This window comes from Aythya ferina (assembly GCF_964211825.1).
Source record: "Aythya ferina genome assembly, chromosome: 2".
NCBI classification, from domain to species: Eukaryota; Metazoa; Chordata; class Aves; order Anseriformes; family Anatidae; genus Aythya; species Aythya ferina.
In genome coordinates, this window is record NC_140297.1 from 71147430 (window position 1) to 71168952 (window position 21523).

Below are 21523 nucleotides of genomic sequence, written 5' to 3' on the forward strand. Positions count from 1 at the left end.
CATCTTTAGCAGATTTGAAGTGAGATCTTTCTCTGTCTATAGATTAACTGATCTCTCCCAAAATTATCTGCTATAACCAAAACCAGCTTTAGCTTCATTTAAAGTACTTGAGACTTACAGTGGGCTTCATGATGTCACTAAGGTACTGAGTCATTATATCGTTTCAGACTTAAGTCTGTGTTGTTTAGAGGGCTGGCAACAGAAATGAAGCTTTTCACTTCTTGGTCAGGAATTCCAGTAAACTATCAAAAGTGTTCACCAAAACCCAAGGATTCTTTTTCTTTAAGAAAGGATAATATTTTTACTTTTTTTTTTTTTTAATTATAAAAATAACTTTCACTTTATCTTTCTTTCCCCCCTGCGCTCCCCCACCAGGTATGTACAGATGTGGCCCAGCTTCAGTTCAAGCCATTAAACATGGTCACGTTTGCTTCCAATTTGATGCTCCTTTTGTCTTTGCTGAGGTATGTACTTGAAAAATTTTAGTTCATTGAGTGGTATCAGTGGGACAATAGGTGAGACAGAAGATAGGGCTCCACTGCAATTTGTGGATTGAGAAGTTACTTGATATATGCACCACGTTTAAAATAAATCTCATAATTATATTTTTACATGCAGGCCAGTAGGTGTGATATGGCTCTAATGAATGACAGAGATTTCTCTAATCTCTGCTCTCCGATGTAGTAAGCAGAAAAAGCTGTTCTGATCGAATTTCAGGCTGTGGTCTTCTATCCTTCCCAGATTCCAGATGTGCTGGGAAATGAGTCACTAGCTCTAGCTACTCATCTTCATCCTTTGGGAGTTGTGACCTCCTTCTCCGGCTTGCCAAAAAACCTGGTTATGTTAAGGCTTCCTTGCTTATTTCAGTCAAAATTTGGTGACTTTAAAGAGGTCCTTGTTCACCACATTTCTTTTGGCTGCAGTGTGTAGATCTGAGGCAGTTTGGTAGATCTGAGAAGAGTATATTTCCATGAACAGTGAGAGAGCCTGGCATGGTGATTTAACCTCTTGCACCACCAGAGTTGGTGTGCCCAGAACTGTAACAGACGTAGAGCAACTCTCTAACTGAATTGTATATAGCTTTGGACAGAAGAGAATAAGGATATTTTGTCTATGAACTGTTCCCCTCTGGCATAAAGCTTTTTGATGCAAGGAATATGTAATCATGACCCTCAGGTCCAAATGGTATCTCTGCAGCCTACTCAGGTTTACACAGGCTATTGTTCTGGAGTTACAAATACTAAAATGCATCTAGTCATTATTGTAACATATGTCTAATTTTAAACATGGGATTTCAGTGTGAATAATTAGTGGGTTTTCAAGTTGATATTTCATGGTTTTGGTGGGAGTTAGAATGGCTTCCCTGCTTTCATATACTTCCATGCATCTCAATCCTTTTTGGTTTAATTTTGTAGGTGAATAGTGATGTTGTTTACTCAAGAAGGGAAAAAAATGGAGCCCAAATTATAGAAAAAATTGACACGACCCATATTGGGAAGATGATTGTGACCAAAGGAGTCGGGACAGATGAAATGGTAGAGATTACTGAGGAGTACAAGTTCCAAGAAGGTAACCTGAAATGGGGTGGGACCATACCAACAGAGATTTACCTCAATCAGATCTTGAACTGTAAATTTACAGACCTCTGGTACTGAGGTTGCTGCATGGAAAGCTGCTGACTTGCCCTCTGGAACTCTTTTTTTTTTTTTCCTAGCTTCACCCGAGCAACACTGCAGATGCCTTGAGAAGAGCACAAAACTTGTTTGCTAGTCAGAAATGTTTCAGAAAGAATAAGCTGTAGTGAAAACAAAGGGCAATCATGAGGTAGCTTGAGCATACAAAACAATTCAAGGCTTTACGTACAGCTGTTTAGACATCTCTTACTCAGGCTTGAGACAAAAAAGGTCAGATGCTTGCATGAAGTAAATCAGTGTAGTTCCATTATTATCAATTAAGCTGCATCAGTTTCTTGGATATAGCTTGTATCTTTAAGACCCATCTTGCTTGGAAGTTGTGAAGTTCTCCTAACACTAACTTTACCACAAGAACATTCACTGTCCTCATCCATTCATTTCAACTACCAAAAGGTGTGGGAAATGAATCCTTGTGAGTGGACTAATGCACTACTTCTGCTTCTCTTCTTAATTTGGTTTTCTTTTGTTTCTAGGCTCAGAGGAGGAAAGACTGGCTCTGGAGACTGCTGTTATGTATGGTGTTAAAAAGCAAAGTACCCAAGATGCCATGTATCAGCCACAAAAGGATGTTGAGATGGATTTCCAAGTGCAAAAGGCAGTCCTTGGCAGTGACTTTAAAGTCACTATAACATTCAGGAACAAGAGCCGCAACTCCTACACTGCTACTACATACCTTTCAGGCAACATCGTGTTTTATACAGGAGTCACAAAGAATGAGTTCAAGAAGCACTCTTTCACTGTGAAACTGGAACCCCTTATGTGTAAGGCTCACATAGTTGTTTTCAAATCTGCTAGCTTTATTCATCTATGTCACTGTCACTAGTGTCTTTCTATCCATGGATAGAACCAATTCTAGTAGCTAGGGGTAGGATACACTATTGGGTATCAGGAAGCCCTGCTTCCAGCTCTGGCCCCAATAGCAGGGTCATTTAGAGATGAGGCTGTTTTCTTCAGGCTGTTGCTCTTTGCATAATGCCCTCCTACACTGAGCTGCATGTCTGAGTTGTCCCAAATGTCCATCTGGCTTTGGAGGACAGGGTTGTTCAGGATTTATATATTTACAACAATCTAAAACGTATATCTGTAACTGGATTAAGACACTATGCATCACATCAGGGGTATTTGTCAGCTGCACACGCACCCTGAAGTTAGGTGAGTTCTTTCCATATGCAGCATTTGCTTTTCCCAGTGCCCTCTGGACTGTTGAAGGAATATCTTGCCTCCTTCTTCTCATGAGAAAAACAGTTCCTGGCAGCCTGGCTCACATGGCTTAGGAAAGGAGTTTGCACTGCTTAAAGTAGGGAAGAGGGATGTTCTGCTTTTTTATTTTGGATGTAACCAACCTACTTCATGGCAGCCATGGCAGCCCCATTTGGAAAACAGTAAGTACTGAGGATCTGCTGTTCTCCACAACTATGGAGCAGGCTGGTGTCAGAGCCCTGGCTTCTCCAGCAGCAAGTGATTGCCAATCTCTTTTTCTTCTGACAGGCCCGTGCTATTGGGTCAGTTCCTCCAGCTCAGCAAAATTAATAAAAGCATCCCCTTAAGCAAGCTAATTGAGAGGCTTAGAATCCTCCACTTGAGTTTTCTACTGAGAAAGTCGAGAGCAATGATTTTGCCTTCTTGATGCTGCTACTGGGCAAATGCAATCTCTGCTGAGCACAGCAGGAGTAGCAAAATGTCAGGAGCCCATAGGGTGGGCCACCTGGTCTGGATTTGGTGCTGGATCACAGCACCTCTGGCTGACCTCTGAGCTTCCTCACCTGTCCTGTCTATCTGTCCCAGCTCAGGAGGCTCTGTGAGTCCTTTCACCTCAAAGAGGCCCAGTTTCATCTCAGTGAGAAGCCTCTGAGCCCCTCTGCTTTCTCCCTCACTTTAAGTGTTTTCTAAAACTGCACATTTTGATTTGGCGTTTATTAATCTCCGTAAGCTAGGTGTCCATTTATAGGGATCTGCATGTGAAGGTTAATAAAAATTCCACCTCCAGTCTACCTCAAAGCTCTGACTGCTACTTGCTGTCAGGTTCTTTCTAACTCCTCCAACTCACTTGCAGGTAGTTTGGAAATGGTCTGTCTTTGTGCTCTTGCACTAAAGGTCTCTGTAAGCTATTATCACCTGAAATACAGCTTTTGTAGTGTTTTGAGGTTCATCTGTCTCCTCTGTGCAAGAAGTGAAATGAATAGGTGATATTTTAAGCATCACTGAGCCTCATCATTCATTTTTTCTAAGTAAATGGTTTCTGAAAAGCTTTTTGAATCTGTGCTGTAAACTCTAAATTGACCGATAGTGGGTGAACACAGACCAGAGAGATGCACCTAAGAGACTAGGACATGACTTTTTTTTTTATTTTTATTTTGTATGTATAGAGAAGTGTGTCCCCATCACTGTCTCTGGCCAAAGTGACATTTTAAGGTATTAAACCATCTTTCTACCACCTTTCAAAGTGGAAATTAACATATAGCTGAACTACAGTCATCAACTTGCACAGCACTTTGTCCAGCAACAGGACAAAAAGATCCCTCACAAGTTATCTCTGATGGTGCTACATAAAACTCAAACATGTATTCTTTTGCATTTGCCTTGGAAAGGAGTGTACAGACAGGAATCGTGTCAGAGCAGATGGACATTGTGAAGGGTGGCAGTGTGATCATTTGCAGCTGTGTGAGAACAGTCTGTCAGAGGAGTTGTGGTAGGATACCTCCTGAGGCACTTGAGCAGAATTTGTAGGCTTCATTCATGGCCCTAAGGGTAAATGTATCTGGAGGTATCAAACTATTACAATATAATAAAGAAGTGTTAAAGGCATTCTTCCAGACTGTGCTACTGAAAAAATGAAACAAACTAAGTTTTCAAACAGGAAGTGAATGCACGATTTTCAGAATAATGATTAAAGAAACTGTGTGGGTTGAAAACATCTTTGAGGATTTGAATAGCTTAAACCTTCCAGTGCCTTCAAATGTGCTCTCACATCTATTCAGTTATATTTAGTTTTCTCTTTTTTTTTTTTTTTTTTTTTTTTGAGAGGCTGTAAGGCAGCTTGGTGTTGTGTCTCCCCTGGCTTTCCCAGGTGCAATGAGAGGTACTGGCAACTTACCAACACAGCCAGTGCTAAGGAAATGGAAGTCTATTATTCTTTTCTTTTTCTTTTTTTTTTTTTTTTTTTTCCTGCAAGAATTAAATTTAAACAGAAAAATTTATTTCCTTCCACTGTAAATTCCACTTAGGTTGTAACTAATTTATTTATTTATTTACATGGATGAAAAATACCTTGCCTCATTTATAATTTACGATTTGTGGCATTATGGGAAATTCCTTTAAAAGAGATACAGAGTGATAGGGAGGGAGGGGGAGCACATCAAGCAAATTTAAGGCTGGCCTGGTAAATCCAGGTCAGGTGGTTACCTAGGGAATAGCTTTGAAACCAAATCAAGGAACTGTTTTTGATGTGAGTGGATCAAAAGAGTGAAAAGGGGTGAATGTGATTTACACAATTGAGTTCAATTATCTCAGTGTGTACAGTGTATGTCACAAATACAATACAAATAACAGATAACAGTAATAATCATAGTTAACAGGTGGGAGATTTTGATATGTTTACTAGGGTTATAATGAATGTTTATAGAGGCAAGAGCTCCAGATCTATATATTCTGCCTGGTCACTTAGTTAGCAGATCTGCTTCTTTGCATCACATTCTCACACCATTGTTGGCCTGGGAATTGCAGTTCAATATGGTTAGAATTAATGATTCCCTGCATCTCAACCATCTAGCCCAGGGGGACTTGTTCCTTCCAATAATTATTGTCAGGGAGCACATGATAGCTCTCTGGAGGGTGTGCTGGTGACAGGAGGCCCTGCCTGCTAAATGTTGCAGGCAAGCCCAGTGTAGGACAAAGGTAGTTATCCAGACATCCTGGAGAGCTAGGTAGTCTCCCAGGTAGTCTGCACGTCCCTAAATGGCTGCTCTGGTGGCATTCCTGGTGGCATCTCTCTGCTGGGAAGAGAGGCAGAGAAAGTACAGGAATGAAGTGAAAAAGCAAAAATATACAAGGACAGTACTTAAAAACTGTTTTAGACCTTTGTGTCCAGCAGCTAATTATTGCCAGTGTTGCTTATCACTTACTTTGTGGTGGTGCCTGGGAACCTTCCAAAGTGGCCTGGGCCTGCAGTGACAGGCAAAGGGCAGAGGCTGTACACAAACCTAACTGCTGCCTCAGGGAGCAGCCTAATTGCAAAGAGAACAAAAACAAGAGAGGGAATGATGAGGTAAAGAAATTAAGGTAGTTTGGGCAAGAGAAGAAAAGTCCTTCTTTGGTGCTTGACCACCTTTCTCCGAGATACTCATGTAACTGCCATGAGAGGAGGAGCAATTAGCCATTAGATTGCTTCAGACGCATTTTTTTCTTTTCTTTTTCTCCCCTAGCTAGTGCTTTCGATGTTATCATCACATCAAGCGAGTACCTCAGTGATCTGCTGGACCAAGCCTCCTTTCATTTCTTTGTGACAGCACGGATCAATGAAACAGGGAAGATCCTGGCCGCCCAGAAGGCAACGGTCCTCGAAATTCCTTCCCTGCGGATCAAGGTATCTCATGGCTGTGGTAAAGGGGACCGACCACCATGCTGTGCGTGGGCTGTTGGTTGGCTTCTGGGATAGGGGACTGTGTTTTTGTCTTCAGTTACCTTCAGTTACCACCTGGAGTGTATGAGGGTGTATGTTAGCCTGAGTAGTCTACATTAAAGACTGAGGTTGACAGCGTCACCTATAATAGAGAGCTAAAGTGATCTCAGTGGAGGAAGGAGGTGAAAAGGCCTGAGAAAGTTGGAGGAACTCAAAACGTGGAAGAGAGATTACTCAGTCAAATTCCTCAAGTCTTTGACAACCTGAAAAGTCTGTTATATTTAAAGCAATGCAGTACATTTTTCTTGCTGAAAAATGAAGGACGCTACTGTTGAGGAGAATTTGCTTGGCTTGTGCAAGTTTTGGGGAAGCTTCCTCCAATATTGAGTGTGTAACATCCTTTGGAATGATAATTTCATGATATTCCTTTCTGCCACTCTGTGAATGCACTGTTAGTGGAGTTTCAAGTATTTCTGCAGTTGGTGGCATGGTAACTCTGAAATTACAGAAATGTGGTGATTCTGATAGGACAAGGACCCTGTGTTGTATTGCAAAGACTGCAAAAAGTCTGAGTTCTCAGTTCATAACTGGACATCCAAATAGAATGCCTTATTTTCAACAGTGATGAGCCTTCATCTGCTCTGAATGATGTCATTTGGGTCATTTTTTTACCTGCTAGTACAAAAAATTAATAATATCAGAACACCTATTCAGGAAACTTTATATAAACATGAGTGTAGATCCCTAAAACTCAAGACCTTGAAAGGAATCTAAGTTTATACAGCTTTTGTCTCCCATATATTTATTTGAAACAGTGTTCAGGTTTCCATATAATAATATATATAGTAAAATGAAACAGCATCCTTCAGCAGAAAAAAAGCTTTTTAAAGAATGTAGGTCAAAACTACAGCGAAGTTTGAAAAAAAAAATTGTTCCGTTTCTTGGTCTGCAGAAATAATCTGATCAGATTATTGGCATTTTCAAATACAAGTTTTCGTTTAACTGAGCATTCCAGAAAGGAGGTGAACAAGATAGATAAATGCTATCTTCAATACCCATCTTCAATAACCAAATGTTAAAAGTAGAAAGTTCTTTCAATTCATTATGTAAACAGAACATCTTATACAGGATCCTCAGTTTCAGCTTCAGAACAGTTTATCCTCCCTGCTTTTTTGAAGAAAGGATGCTTAGTATATGCAATAACCATGTCTTCTAGTAAAACTCTGTTTCTTCTCTGCTTCTTTGTGTTGTGTGAATACAATCTGAAATTTTAATAGATGGATTTTTTTAAGCATGCTTGTGTGTGCATGTGTGTATACATATGTATTTATATAAGAAACTTTGCTTTACTGCTTTATTTATTTTTCTTTATTTAAAGAAATCTGAGGAAACTATCTTCCTAGGTTTCTTCTCAGATTTCTTCATTGGGCATGTTTGTCAGATTGGAGTTCTTAATGTGAATGTAAGGGAGAAGATTGAAAAGCGTATTTCCTCTCATGTCTTCAGATACAGCTTTGATCTTTCTCTGGTGGTCTGAAGAGATTGTCAGAATTAGCAGTTGAGGAAATTACACCTTATAATTTAGCTTGACATTAGGTTACAAAAATAAGTTCGGCAAATACAGGTCATGCTCTCAGTTGCATATATGGGAATTCAGGATGATTTTGAATCCACCCCATGTATCAGTGATCTTCACATATCTAAATGGGCAATTGAAATAAGGACGATATAAGGCCCCTAATGGGCTAGAACTTCTGAATATACCACTTGTGGTTTTTTTGTTTGTTTGTTTGTATGTTTTGTTTTGTTTGTTTTAACTCACATGGCTAAAAGCTATTGAGAGTTTAGCTGTGAGTGTCTCATCTGTTGCTCCAGTCAGTATTATTGGTATTTGTCATGGAACGATCCCTTAGACCAGAGCCTTTCCAGCTTTTGCAACTGTGAGACTCTGTAAGTATTTGCAGGAGGGATGAAGACCCCAGGATAGTGCTTTAATTTGATTGCAAAGATACTTCTTTACCTTAGCCACCTTTCTGAAGGCCCTTTAAAGTCTTTCATGGACCAGCTGGGATCTACCAGCCGTCAGATGAAAACCCCTGCCTGAGCCATGTACTTTAGGGCTGGCAGAGGGCCTGGGGAGGGGTAAGAATAAGAGAGAGGGGCCCTGCTCAGCCAGCCTCTCCCTCAGTTGAACCCTCAGCCACAGGACTCTGCAAGCAGATTTGTGTTTTTCCTCTGGAAACAAGAGCCTGCCTCTTGACTTGTCACGTGCCTTGCAGGGAAATTGCAATGGGTAGAAACACCTGTAGTGGTAGAGCCTATGGGCCCATCCAATTTTCTTCTAACTAGACTTTCTCTGCCTCATGCTGTTTTGCTACATGCTTCATTCCCCCTCCTTTTTTTTCCTTGCAGGTACTGTGTATTTAACCCCACTTATTTCACCATGAGACATTTTATTATTATCAGCTTGTGGAGCTTTATCTTTCCCTTGTTGTGCAGACTCAAGGTGAGATGGTGGCCGATAAAGAAATGTCTGTGATTGTGGAGTTCACCAATCCTCTGAAAAAAACCCTGGAGGACGTCACGCTCCGCCTCGAGGGACCTGGAGTGCTGAAGACAATGAAAAAGGAGTTCAGGTAGGGAAGCAAGCACAGCTGGCTGGGAGTTCATCACCTTCTTGCTTATAGGAGACAGCTTACAAGAGACACTTAACTAATGCAGCGCTGAGTAATGCAGACGCTCTCCTTACTTTAAAATTCAATCCACAGGGGAGCCATAGGTCTCAACAGTCAGAAGGAGTCAAGTTGTCCCTTGTGCAAGGAGGGGCAATGATAGCATTTCATCTGTTCAGTACTGGTGTTGGAGAGCAGTGTCATGGTTGTGGGTAGCTGCTAATGCAGACAGAGTTTACATTTTCACTGTATTACATAATTTTTAGTGCTTGACAATATTACCTATGAGCTGCTAACACAGAAAGAAAGAAAGACAGATTTATCCTACACATGAAGTGTTTACTGCCACTCACTCAGTATGTGTAAATCAAGTCCAGTGCTGCTTTTCAAATAGGGCTTTTCTTCACTCATGTTAATCATGATTATACAAGATGTTCAGGTACCTCAGATGATCTTTGCAAGCTTATGTCAAGACACAAAATGTGTGTTGGATAGAGAGGAGTTTGCTGTGATAGCTGTAGCAGGTCTGCAAGCACTTTTTCCCAAGCCTAAGGAAAAAGAAAGTCTGTCAGCTGCCTTCATTATACACAATTGCACTTCATGCTGACAAAGGGGTACTCCTATGATGAACAAGTAGTTCTCTATACCCTCTTTCCATTTAAGTTCAGTGTTATAAGTTTGGCATTAGCCAGTTCCAGGATGTATAACTGGGATCGTTGGAAAATTTTGCAGCCATTGCTTATTCTTGGACAGCTGAAGTGATGCTATCTATCATTACCTGTGCTGATGGTCCCCAGGTGTGTGCAAAAGGAGTTTGAAAAATTGCCTGTGCTTCAGCAGCTGCATAATTTGTCAGTATTATCTGCAGCCAGTAGGGGAGGTCTGAGCCTGATGGCACCTGGGCCAGGAATAAAGAGATCAAAACCAGTCTCCAGAGTGGAGCTGGACAGAAAAATGACTGTGGAAGGACATCATACTGCGCTTGCTTTGTGCACGTGGTATGTCACAGATGCTGCTGAACATGACTCAGCAAGGTCCACCTGAGTTACACAAGTTGCAGCAGTAGCCCTCATTGCTGCACAGATGTGCCAGCCTCCCCTGTTGTTCCGCATCCTTTTTGTTCCAAAAGATGCAGTGGGCTGTTCTCACCTTCAAGGATGCAGGAAATGTCAGGTGCATCAAAGGCACAGAAGTTAGGGAGAAACATGACTCATGGAACAAACGTCATTTTCCCTCAAGTCACCATGTTTTCCCATTTGTAGTAGTGCCCTTGGCATCATTTAAAATGGAAATGGATCAGCTTAGTCATTTTAAAATCTGTGATTTAACTTCTCTGAGATGAATGAAGGCTGCAGGTTATACACACAGAGGACAGAACAGGGGGCAGTTGTAGTTTATTTAAATAATAATCACATTTGCCTCCGTGCATTCGGAGTGATAAATGGCTCCGGTGTGTGATGGCTCAGCATATTACACAGAACCATTCATCACTGAATTCTCTCCCAGGAAAATCAGATTAGGGTGGCTTTACTACACTTGCAAAGAGAATTAAACCTATTCTAGGCTTTTCCCTTCTACTTCTTCCATGTCTGTCAGGGACTGTCATATATGGGATGTATCTCTTGCAATTGTTTGTGGGTATGCGACTCTTGACTTCACTGTATTTTTAAAGTAGCTTTTCTATATCATATGGACGATTACATAAAATAGGGATGTGTGATCCAGCTGATACAACTTTATACTAGGAATTAAGTGGCCTGGGGGCTTCTGCCTTGGCTATTTACAAGGAATGTATTTATAGTGATATTTAGCTATCAGCTGGAGGCAGATGAAGAACACAACTTACAGAAAAGCCTGTGGCAGCAGCAGTCTCTACATGAGGCACAGTCTTTACATGACGGATGAGAATTAATCAGGCAGTGATGGATATCGTTAAAAGTATTTTAGGCAAGCAAGCATTCACAATAGATTGTAAGTCACTTTGAGTGTTTCTACATATCAGACCTCAGCTAGTATTAGTATGTGTAGAGAGAAGCAAGTTGTTTTATAAGTAGGACAGTAGAGAAATGGGAAAAGGTAGGATTTGTTTCCCAGCACAGCTGTTGTCTTCCTGCAGATATATATATGTATATATATATATATATATATATATATACACACATATATATACACATATATACATATGTAGAGATAATAGAACTGTAAGTCAGAGACAATAGCACTGCTCCCACTGGGGTACTGGGAAGATGTGGTCTGAAAACCTCCAGCCTTAGAGAATCTGGCCCCCAGGTACTCAGGAAGGTAGACTGAACCTTGCTGCATGGGAAAACTTCTAATACCTTCATCACTTTCTGTACAGATCATTCCTTGCAGATCATTCCCATAAATTCTAAATTAAAAATGGTATTTAACCTTGCACAGCAATTGAAGCCATTGCTTTATCATACTATCATTTTAGTGGGCATCTGATAAAGCAGGCCAGCTGAGGGGAACAGAATATATCTCATTAAGAACAGAGATAAAAAGAGGGGAGGCATTTGCTAGAAGCAGTCTGCACATGCAGACTAAAAATGTGAGCTTCCTCTGCTTTTTCTTTTCTAAAACTGGGTACGTGCCCCAGGATACCTATGACTGTATATGCAAAATGCAATGTAGTGCCATGTAGAAATACCCATGCTAACCTCTAAGGAATTAGAATGCCTCTTATTTTAGCAGGGACAGACATGCACTGAAACAAATATACAGGTGGGAGGATCCCAGGCTTGCTCATTTAGAGTTAATAGGTCTCCTTATCTTGTGGCAACTTGTGCTAAGTCTGAGCAGTCCTTTCTGTTCTGATCCTGGCATAGGACAGGACATCTAATAGCCAAATCCTACAAGATGAGAATTTGCAACTGTGACTAAAGTTTAGGCTTACTTTACTCTCACTTTATTTAGCTGTTTAGAGTACCATACCCATGTGAGATGAAAACACTGGCTCAATTCATAATCCTCTTACTTAATGTTGAGGAAAAGAACATTCATTTTTATAGCTAGCTCCCCACTACACTACCTCTTCCTTTGGTTCCCTTAGAGCAGCTGTATCCTGACATCCCCCAAACATAATCAATCAATATCAGCCTTCGAAATCTTGCACACAAGGTAGTAAAAGCTCTGGGAAAACACAGATACCAATATTCAAGGCTCTCTGTGCGTCTTGATTGTAGTGAGAACTGAAAATCAAGAGTAGTACAGAATACAGTTGATTTATACTATGATTTATCAGTAGTCATACATAATATAAAAGAGTAACTGCTAACAGCAGGACTCCCAAGAACACTTTAGCCTATTTGTATGGACATGAAGAAGTCATCTGAAATGGCTAATAAGGAGATCCCCTGATGTTGTGCCTATGGCAGAGGGGCTCTGCAGCTCATCAGCACTGAGCCAAACTTGCACAATGGGGATGCCCTTGCTACTTCATAGTGAGGACTTATTTAACCATTTAAGGAATCACCAACAGGCTGTGGTCTATAATATACAGGTAAAATGGAATTTTAAAGTAGAAAAAAAATATCATGCCTATAAAGAAGATCATTCTGAAAGTGATCATGAGAGGAAGTGACAGGAGGCAGAGGAACCCTGATTCATTTTGGAAATTTAAAATCAGCCTGGAGGAAAGGCTAGAAAAGGCTTTGACAGAGTAAGCACTGAGAAGAATGGAAAATAGAGAGAATAATTTATAGGACATTTATGATAATGAGTGAAACATTAAAAAAAAAAAAAAGTGTAATACTGCCCAACTTCAGTTTCTCCAAACCTGGGTCAGGTTGAGAGCATTGGCTGACTGATGACAATATTGTTACTTTCCTTTTTACCTACAGGCAAATCCCATCGAACTCTACCTTGATCTGGGAAGTAAAATGTATCCCAAAACGGCCAGGTTTACGAAAGCTGATTGCAAGCCTGAATTGTGATGCTTTGAGGCATGTGTATGGTGAGCTGAGCGTCCAGATTCAGAAACCATGAACCAAGGTGCTGTCTTCATCCCTTCATTTAGCTCTTATTATATTTCAAAATATCACATAAGAGGGAGCAAAATAGAGACAGAGGTAGAAATCTGCTTTTTTTTTTTTTTTTGGTCATCATTTGTGTTGCACAAAATTTGATATCAAAAAGTAACCAACAACACTGGGAAGAGAGAATGAAAAAGGATTTGAATGGTGAATGATTCAAAATTAGACACACGTAATCAAAGGCAATTCTAGGACATATTATTGCTGTAGTTCACTTGTATTTATGGACTTTAGCTTTAGTGCTGCAAGGGAATCTGAAAGGCTTCATTCACCAAAGTAGTCTGAACTTTAGTTTTAATTAAGGCCTGATATTTCAGTGAAAAGAAAAAAGGAAGAACCCAGTGTTATAAATTCTTAGAGTGAATTACACAACCTTATGGTAGATCATTCAGGCTGCAATAAAAACAGGTATTTCTAGCTAACAGGACTGCTTTATCCTACAGTGTTATAATTTTCCAGTTCATGGACTGCATGCTTTGCTGGAATCATCTCTCAGGGTTTGATATCTCCAAAGTATTTCCAGCTTCCTGTTCTCACTTGCTGCTTCACTATGCTTTTTCTCTTGCTCTTTCATGCATGCCTGCACCCATACAATACTCACTTTGTTTCATGCCCTTTGCCCATCCTGTATGCTGTTAATTTGCTATTCTGTTCCTTTGATTGCTGAAAATAAGTAGTTTTTCATGCCCCTGCTCAGATTTTGTCCCACCAAACTTGCATTTCCTGGTCACATCTCTTGCATATGGTTGTGCTCTCCATACTTTTCTGCCTTTTCTTCTCTCCTAAGCCTCATAGTTCCATTTTCTATGTGTGTGTTGAGGGTGTCCCCTGCTGCAGAGCAGTCCAGGCCCCACCAACTTGTTCATGGGGCAAGGGAGAGAGGAGCGAAAGGGACTGAGAGGCAGCTTTCCAGCCCCACAAGCCTAACAAATGTCCTGCACAGGAACTGCCACCTGAGGATGAACCTAGATTAAATCATGCCCAAGCATTCCCTGGGAATCATGACCACTGTAAAATCAGGACCTGTTACAAGGAACACCCCAGGAAGATTTAGGGACAGAAGCTCAGCTTACAGGAATAAACATGCATCCTGAGAAGCAGAAACTCTGTAAGCTGGGTCAGCTTCCTGCCTTGCTTGGAGCATATTCCTCTGTGAGATGCAGTAGGGCCTGCTATGACTTCATTCCTTTCCTGAGGCCCTTCTGGCCCAGAGACTGTCCTGGATCTATGTTTTCCATTAGTCTCCCATGTAGGTGCTATTCCATCCTTAGCCATGAACTCCCATGTGCTAGGCAAGGAGGGGTGTGTGTGTGGCCATTTCTTATCTCTCCCAAAATCCTTCTCAGGATATTTTTTCAAATGAGACAAATATGTGCAAGCCACAGTCACATGCCCGGGTGCGGTGACTCTCCCCTGGCCAAAGTGTGTAAGAGCATATCCCATACTAAGAGCGTGGTTGAGATAACTGAGCTTTCAAAGAAGTTAAAAGGAGCCTTGTGCTCGTTAAACACTGTGGCTATATTGTGCATGGCCATGTCATTTTATGGTCTCATTAGCGAGAGAGCAGGAGAGATGGCATGCCTTCTGCTCCCCTTCTTGCCACACATTGCTTTCTACAAAACCAGTGACCAGTTGTTAAAAATAAGTAAGCCCAGGGGAGGAGAAATGCAAGCTGCTCTTTTGCTAAAGTATGTGGAGCAAAGCAAAGATTCATATCACACCACCTCACATGCTCAGTGAGTAACCCTGGATCCAGGAACACCAGACCTTTTGGGGCTTTTGTTCAAGCATGGTTACACCTGTATTGTGTACAGCTTACGGGACCACGTTTATACGCTCTGCAATGTCAGTGTCTCCTACAGAAGTCCTCTGGGGCACGAGGGACTGAACAGTATGTTGTAAATGCACAGTGACAATCTCTGTTAAGTAATTAAGCAGTTCTACCACAGTCTACATCACCTAATAAAATTATCCATTTTTTGCTCTTGCCTATAAATCTGCTTTCCATTCTAGACTTTTTATTACTACAGTGTAATAGGAATTTAAAATAAAGCATATCTGATTGCACTTGCATCATGTGTTCTGTGTTTTAATCAGTCACTTCTTCTATGCTATAGCACTATAGACACTATTTGCTGCATCCTAAGTGTAAGAGTAAGTTGAAAAATTTGCTTCTGAGCCATGCTGTTGAAGGTGCCTTTTTGGTGCTAGGGAGAAAGCCCTAGCTTTATTTAAATATAAATAAATAAATGTACAGGCTTGGTTTGACTATTTGCTTTTGCAAATGAATTGGAAGAGCTGACGATTTCAAGAGCACAACACTGTGCCAGCAAAGAGAATCCCCAGTTTCCCCTGGAAATTACTTTAACATGTCAGAGCCCATTAAAGAGGCCGATGTGCTCCTAATGAAACCTTACCTGCATCCCACTTCTAAAGTGTGCTCTTCTCAGCTAAATATTTTGAGGCATTTTACTAACAGTCATTAAACTGAATAAAGTTCACTGGGAGATTGGAAATATTTTAAGGTAGTTTACAGAGGGTTATGTGGGAGCAAAGAGAAGTTCAGTGATGACTGTGAAGGAGGCCAGTGATGTCAACAGCTCTTAGCACTGCTGACCAGCTCGCTTGGAAGAGAGCTGCTTATAAAAACCTAAGGACAAACAGAGGATGGCCTTTAGGTTTTCAACCACTCATCCCCTGTACATGGGCTGGTACCTGACTAAAATCTGGAGTTGCAGTGAGTGCTCCGGTAGGTCAGCTTGGCCAAACAGGGATCTTCTAGAGCTTAGGTGGAAAAAAGAAGCTTATGGCCGCTGGAAGTGAGGTCAAGCGAGGTGGGAGGACTGCAGAGATGCTGTTTGCCATTGTAGGGAGAAAATTCATGTGGCCAAAGCTCAATTAGAGTTGAAGATGGCCAGTACTGTGGAGGGCAATAAAAAGGGCTTTTTCAAATATGTTAACATCAAAAGGAAGACTAGAGAATACGTTGGTCTATTACTTGATGAGGATGGTCACTTCACAAACAGGAATGTAAACAAAGCAGAGACATTTAATGCCTTCTTTGCCTCTGTCTTTAACACCGATGATGTTGGAGGACCATGGTTTTGGTAACCATAAACTCACAGTCAACCTCAAACTTGTGTGGGATTTGCTGCTCCAGCTGGATGCATAGAAGTCTATGGGGCCTGCATATAAGTCTTTGAGTCCTGATGGGATTCATCGCAGGGTTCTGAAAGAGCAGTGAGTGAGTGACTGAGAGCAGCAGAAGTGTCAGAAAGCAAACCTCCTGGCAGTCGCTGGAGCTGGACACAGGCTAGCAGCACATGGATTCATCCCCTCTGCAGGTAAGTCTGCAAGCCCACACTGAGGTCCACAGCTAGGCTTAGAAACAAGCTTTGTCTGCAAATCTGGCAGATCACATGGAGAAAGGAAACTCAGAAGGTGGCTTGGGGGCTGGAAAACTGGGAACTGCAAGGCAATCAGTAGTTGCAAACCAGCTGTATGTGCTAGGAGAAGATCCAGGCTGGGCTTGGCAGTCTCCCTAAGTCATCTACAGCCCAGCCCAAATGTGGTTTTGTTTTTCTGGCCTCCCCAGTACTGGTCAGGGAATAAAAGTGATCCCCTGTGACTGTTCACACAGCTTCTGCTCTGGTTTCGGCTAACACACAGCTGAAGTAAGCTGGGAGCAGTGCACTAGGTTGAGGCCAGAGCAATATGTAGGCAAGGCATGATGGACAGGAAGGTCTAAAGGTTATTATGCAGCCACTGTCAACTGCTGCTTGCTGTCTCCTGCAGCCATAAGCCTTGCATATTAATTGTCTGGCATTTTTTTCAGAATCCACTAAATTATGGAAACTGTATAAACCAACTTCCAAACTGGAAGGTGTTAATATGTCAGCTTACTCAAAAATCTTCTGAAGCAGATTCAACAGCAGCAGGACAGAAGAGGCCTTTGTGCTTCCTGGTGGGATACAGGGCATACCTGAACTGTGGGTAGGGGAGAAGGAAGAAGAATGAGCATTCTTGCTCTCAACTAGGAAATTATTTTGCCCATAGGTGCATGAGTTACATGAATTACAGAACTTGTGATTTAGAAGCCTCAAGAATTAGGTGCTGAATTAAAGAATACATTAGACTAGTCCATACAAAGGAGACTGAGCCCTTGTCTGATGTTTGTTTTCTTTCCCAATAACCTCATAAAATAAAGCTTAATTTACAAAGTACATTTACAAAGTACTTAATTTACAAAGTCTCCAGTAAATTTGAGAGACCCAAGTGGACCATGACACCCTGAAACATGAGAAGTAGGAAATGTCTGGTATAGTGAAAACTGCACCAGCAGCAAGTGGCATTGCAGATGCAGGTGTTTTGCTTATGTTGTGGTAGCCCCCTTATTGGGCACAAATGTGTTGTTGCCTCTGGTTTAGTAGCTTTGATGTCTTTCCCTTTGGTGAGTTTTTGTAGCTTAGTTAGCTTTTACCATATACCACATGCTTGAGCAAAGATTTCCCCAGGTATGCTACTAAGAGATACAAAGAACCATCTCATATTTGCTTTGAACCTGGTTCTCTTACTAATCTCTTTTGACACTGTGTAGCTCTGGTAATGGAAGAGTCAGGGAGAACTTCCCTGTCTGACTTGCTGTCTGTAATTTCATAGGCTTTTATACTGTGTTTCCCTCAAATCCCGAGTATTTTTCATTTAGTCACTTTGTGCATGGAAGCTGTTCCACACCTGTGATTGTTCTTTCTTCTGTCCTTGGAACTTCTTCTGGTATCATGCAATTTTAAGTACCATTTAAAAACAATTAATCTGGTTTGAGTATCTGTATTTTGAAAGGACACTACTAATGAGTAGTAGTAGTAGCCTACCTGTGCAGGTAGAAGGCGGTTCTGTTGAGATCCAAGTTCATTAGATTAAACTGGGACTAAACTGCAGCTGAAACAAATGGATTTAAAACTTGCCCTGGTTAAAAGCTCAGAGTTGAACACATTTTAATCTTTTGCTGCATTATTTCATGAAATACCCCGCTATCTCACACAACCACCAATGTGACTGCCTTGAAAAGACCATGGGTCAGCTTTCTAGAACAACTTACTGGTAAGAAATAGGGCATTAATATTTGAAAAACATCTGACTTTTCATCACTGTGTAGATACATAGGATTCTGAGATGCTCTTAACGTTACCTGTATTTTGCTTTTCTTCAAAGTAAGTACATTTCAATATCACAAGGACTGTGTGGTGTCCTTCACGTGGCTTTTTTCTCCTTACAGAATTCCTCTGTTTGGAAATAGCCTACAGAATAATAGTAATACGCTATGTGAACTTCTGACAACTGAACAGTCAAGACCTCATGGAGTGGAGGGTAACTATGGGGAAATATAAGTCAATCTTTGTATGCTTAGGCTATATTTGCATTAATAAGATTAACAGAAGCAGATCTGTAGGCTGAATCAGCTCATGTTGAAAAACTGATAGGTATACTGCATTTCAGAGAGTTCTTATTGGACTCATCTGAATGGCTATTAGCACTTGCAGAGCTTTTGGTGCACTCTTCAGTCACCTCTTCAGACAAAACTGAGCTGAAAAAATCTATGCTGCAAGACCATTTTGATGCAAATCACAGCACTGTACACTGTTACTTCAAACACATGTTCCTGGTCAGAAGGTGTGAGAGGTGGCCAGGAGACCATCATCTGTGGTAGCTGCATGGCCAAGAGCTGTACAGACAATTCAGTCTGTGTCTTGAAGGCTTTGATATTTTCCTGTGTAGGCGTACTGCTACAGAGGTACTCATACCACTACTGCTCACTTCATAGGAGGTAGAAATAGACTGTACACTGTAAGCAACAGTCATAACACGTGTTCAGAAGCCATGGTGTGAACTCTTAATAGCACAGCTTTAAGGAAAACTGTCTCTACTCTCCCACAAGTCCAGTTTCTAATCAGCAGGAAAACCTCATGCTGTTCTAGTGTGGCATACTCTAGTCCAGTTTGAGCTTTGAAGGCATCTTTACATGAATCTAGCTGTATCCATGATTGTGATTGTACCAAGATGCATCTTTTGGGAATTTGCCTCCTTTTAACCTAATACAATGTACATCAACAGTGATGCAAACTGACTCCAAATCCCATTGGCAGCCTTAGTGGTACTTTAAGCAAACAGCAAGGTAAACTTCTAAGTTTGTTGGGTTTGTTGTCCTTTATACAGCAAACAACTTGAGCTAATTTAGTTACTACTATAAAGATGTTTCAAAGCCTCTGCTGCCTAAACAGTTTAGTTTATAGAAAGACATTTTCATATACTAAGGTAAGCTTCGCATAGGGTCATTATAAATCCCAGTGCAACATGCTAGTGAATTATTTTCTGCTTTTGAGCTGGTTAAGTAAGGTAGACACAGTTTTCACATTATAAAACAATGTGCTCCAATCAGCTAGCTCTGGAAGAGCTTTTAACTAATAAACCCTGCTCCCAAAGCTCTGTTGGCCTCATCAAACTTACTGATGTCCAAGGAAAAAAAAATTGCCCTTGTGTTCAGAGACACTTAGCACTGGGGAAGTGTCATCATCAAGCTGCAAATTAACTTGCATCCAACTGTGGTCACATCTGAAAGTGTGAGGTTAGGCAAATGAGAAAAGCCATCATTTAAGTGGAAAAAGGAGGGGAAAAAAAAGAAAGCAGACTTCACACTGCGGGGGGTCAGGGATATAAGAAAGTAAAATAAATATGCAGTGTCTTACTGCTGTCTTTCTAGTGAAGTTGTGTAACATCAGGATGCTATTGTAAAACATAGTTATTTTGGGGATTTTTTTTATTTATTTTTTTTTACTTTTTTACTAGGACAGAGCATTTAGTTTGTTCAGCCTTTAATTAGCCTGACCTCTGCAAACCCAATGAACTAATGGTCAAGGTAAACACACTGCATTCATCTTTGCAGTACTTTAATGCCTTACTGGTACAAGCAAAATGAAACCATCCTTTTCTCTCTCCATCACATTTCCCACAGCTCCTTCCTTCTTAATTTGTCTCTTCAGTGTGGCCCTGAGGCTACTCCAGTGTCATGCACCCTGTGTTTGCCCTGAGGCACGGTGGGCTGTGCATACTGGAAGGTGTGCTGGGGGCTGGTGCACCTCCAGTTCCTCACACCAGTTAAAATATTTTGCAACTCTTCTTAAAGGAGTATGACCTCAGTGCAATGAAGAAGGAGATCCTTCTCACTGCCTTTTTGTCAGTAAACGATTTCTGCCAGTATAGAGGACCAACTAGACCCCTTCACGACAAGTCATTTTTTAAAGGCCCAAGAAAATAGCTTGCAGTGTAGGCCAGTTGTTAAGAGGTGTCTTGCTTTCATTCTACAGCTTCCTCATGAGGGGAGCAGAGGGGCAGGAGCTGAGCTCTGCTCTCTGGGGACAGTCACAGGACCCAAGAGAACAACATGGAGCTGGGACAGGGGAGGGTCAGGCTGGGGGTTAGGGAAAGGTTCTTCACCGAGAGGGTGATCGGGCTCTGGGACAGGCTCCCCAGGGCAGCAGTCACAGCACCGAGCCTGCTGGAGTTCAGGAAGTGTTTGGACAACACTCTCAGACACATAGTTTGGTTTTTGGGTGGTCCTATGTGGAGCCAGGAGTTGAACTTGATGATCCTTGTGAGTCCCTTCCAACTTGAGATGTTTGGTTCTGTTCTTTTCATGTTCAGTAGTTTGGGTGTTACATCCCATATGACACAGAATGCTGATAATCCATACAATGTGATTTTTAAGTATTAGTCACTGATTGCCAGAGAACAAATAATACAACCAGGGACAAAAATGGGGAGAGGATCAGAACAGATTGTATGAAAAACAACACAAAGGTCAGCAGGCAAATTGGTTATGCAGTTTTATTTTGATGTCCATAATCTATCACCAAGTGAACTTTGGTTCCTTTATGTCACCAGTGACACCAAACATTGGTATCTCTCTCACTGAATCACAAAAGGGACTTGAAAGCTCACACAGCTTCTTGCATAGCAAACACATCTATTTCCTTCTGCCCCATTCATCTTCTCCTTTCTTCATGCAGATGACATAATAGGTTTGGACTGGAGTTTATGAGAAGAAATTCAGTTTTTCCCCCAAGCCTTCTGGAAATACATAGGAAGCAATCCACCCTGGCAATATTGTTCTTCTCCTTGTCAGAGCTGGAGTTCTCCTCTAAAGAGAGGTACTAGGCAGCTGCCAGGACAGCAATTCTGATATCAGGAATTAATTGGATTCCTATTTCTGGACATCTGTGTAGGGATTGGCTCCAATGGCTCAGTAGTCACTGGAACTGACCAGACTCCATTAACAGTTATTTTCCTCTCCTGGGCGGTGCCAGTGTAGGTCCTTTGCAGCCAGAAGTACACTATGCTTTGGGAAGTCCCAGATCAGGCATCCAAGTCACCAGCAGTGCAACATTTGGAGTGGATGCACAAGTCCAATTTCACTCACTTCAGAGGACT

General features: G+C 41.4%; 2 protein-coding genes across 4 annotated transcripts in view; one reads left to right on the forward strand and one right to left on the reverse strand.

Annotated features, from left to right (window-relative positions):
- The window catches only part of F13A1 (coagulation factor XIII A chain), a 93521-nt gene extending 78409 nt beyond the window's left edge, over positions 1 to 15112 (forward strand). For all 3 annotated transcript variants that reach the window (XM_084508241.1, XM_084508240.1, XM_084508242.1), the window contains 6 exons: positions 376 to 464; positions 1416 to 1569; positions 2168 to 2455; positions 6116 to 6276; positions 8812 to 8948; positions 12848 to 15112. In XM_084508241.1, coding sequence (XP_084364367.1) covers positions 376 to 464; positions 1416 to 1569; positions 2168 to 2455; positions 6116 to 6276; positions 8812 to 8948; positions 12848 to 12992 — 974 coding nt within the window. In that variant the 3' untranslated portion in view covers positions 12993 to 15112. The remainder of the gene's footprint in view (positions 1 to 375; positions 465 to 1415; positions 1570 to 2167; positions 2456 to 6115; positions 6277 to 8811; positions 8949 to 12847) is intronic.
- Positions 1 to 21523, reverse strand: part of LOC311431063 (uncharacterized protein) — a 304216-nt gene that overhangs the window by 107747 nt on the left and 174946 nt on the right. The window lies entirely within an intron of this gene.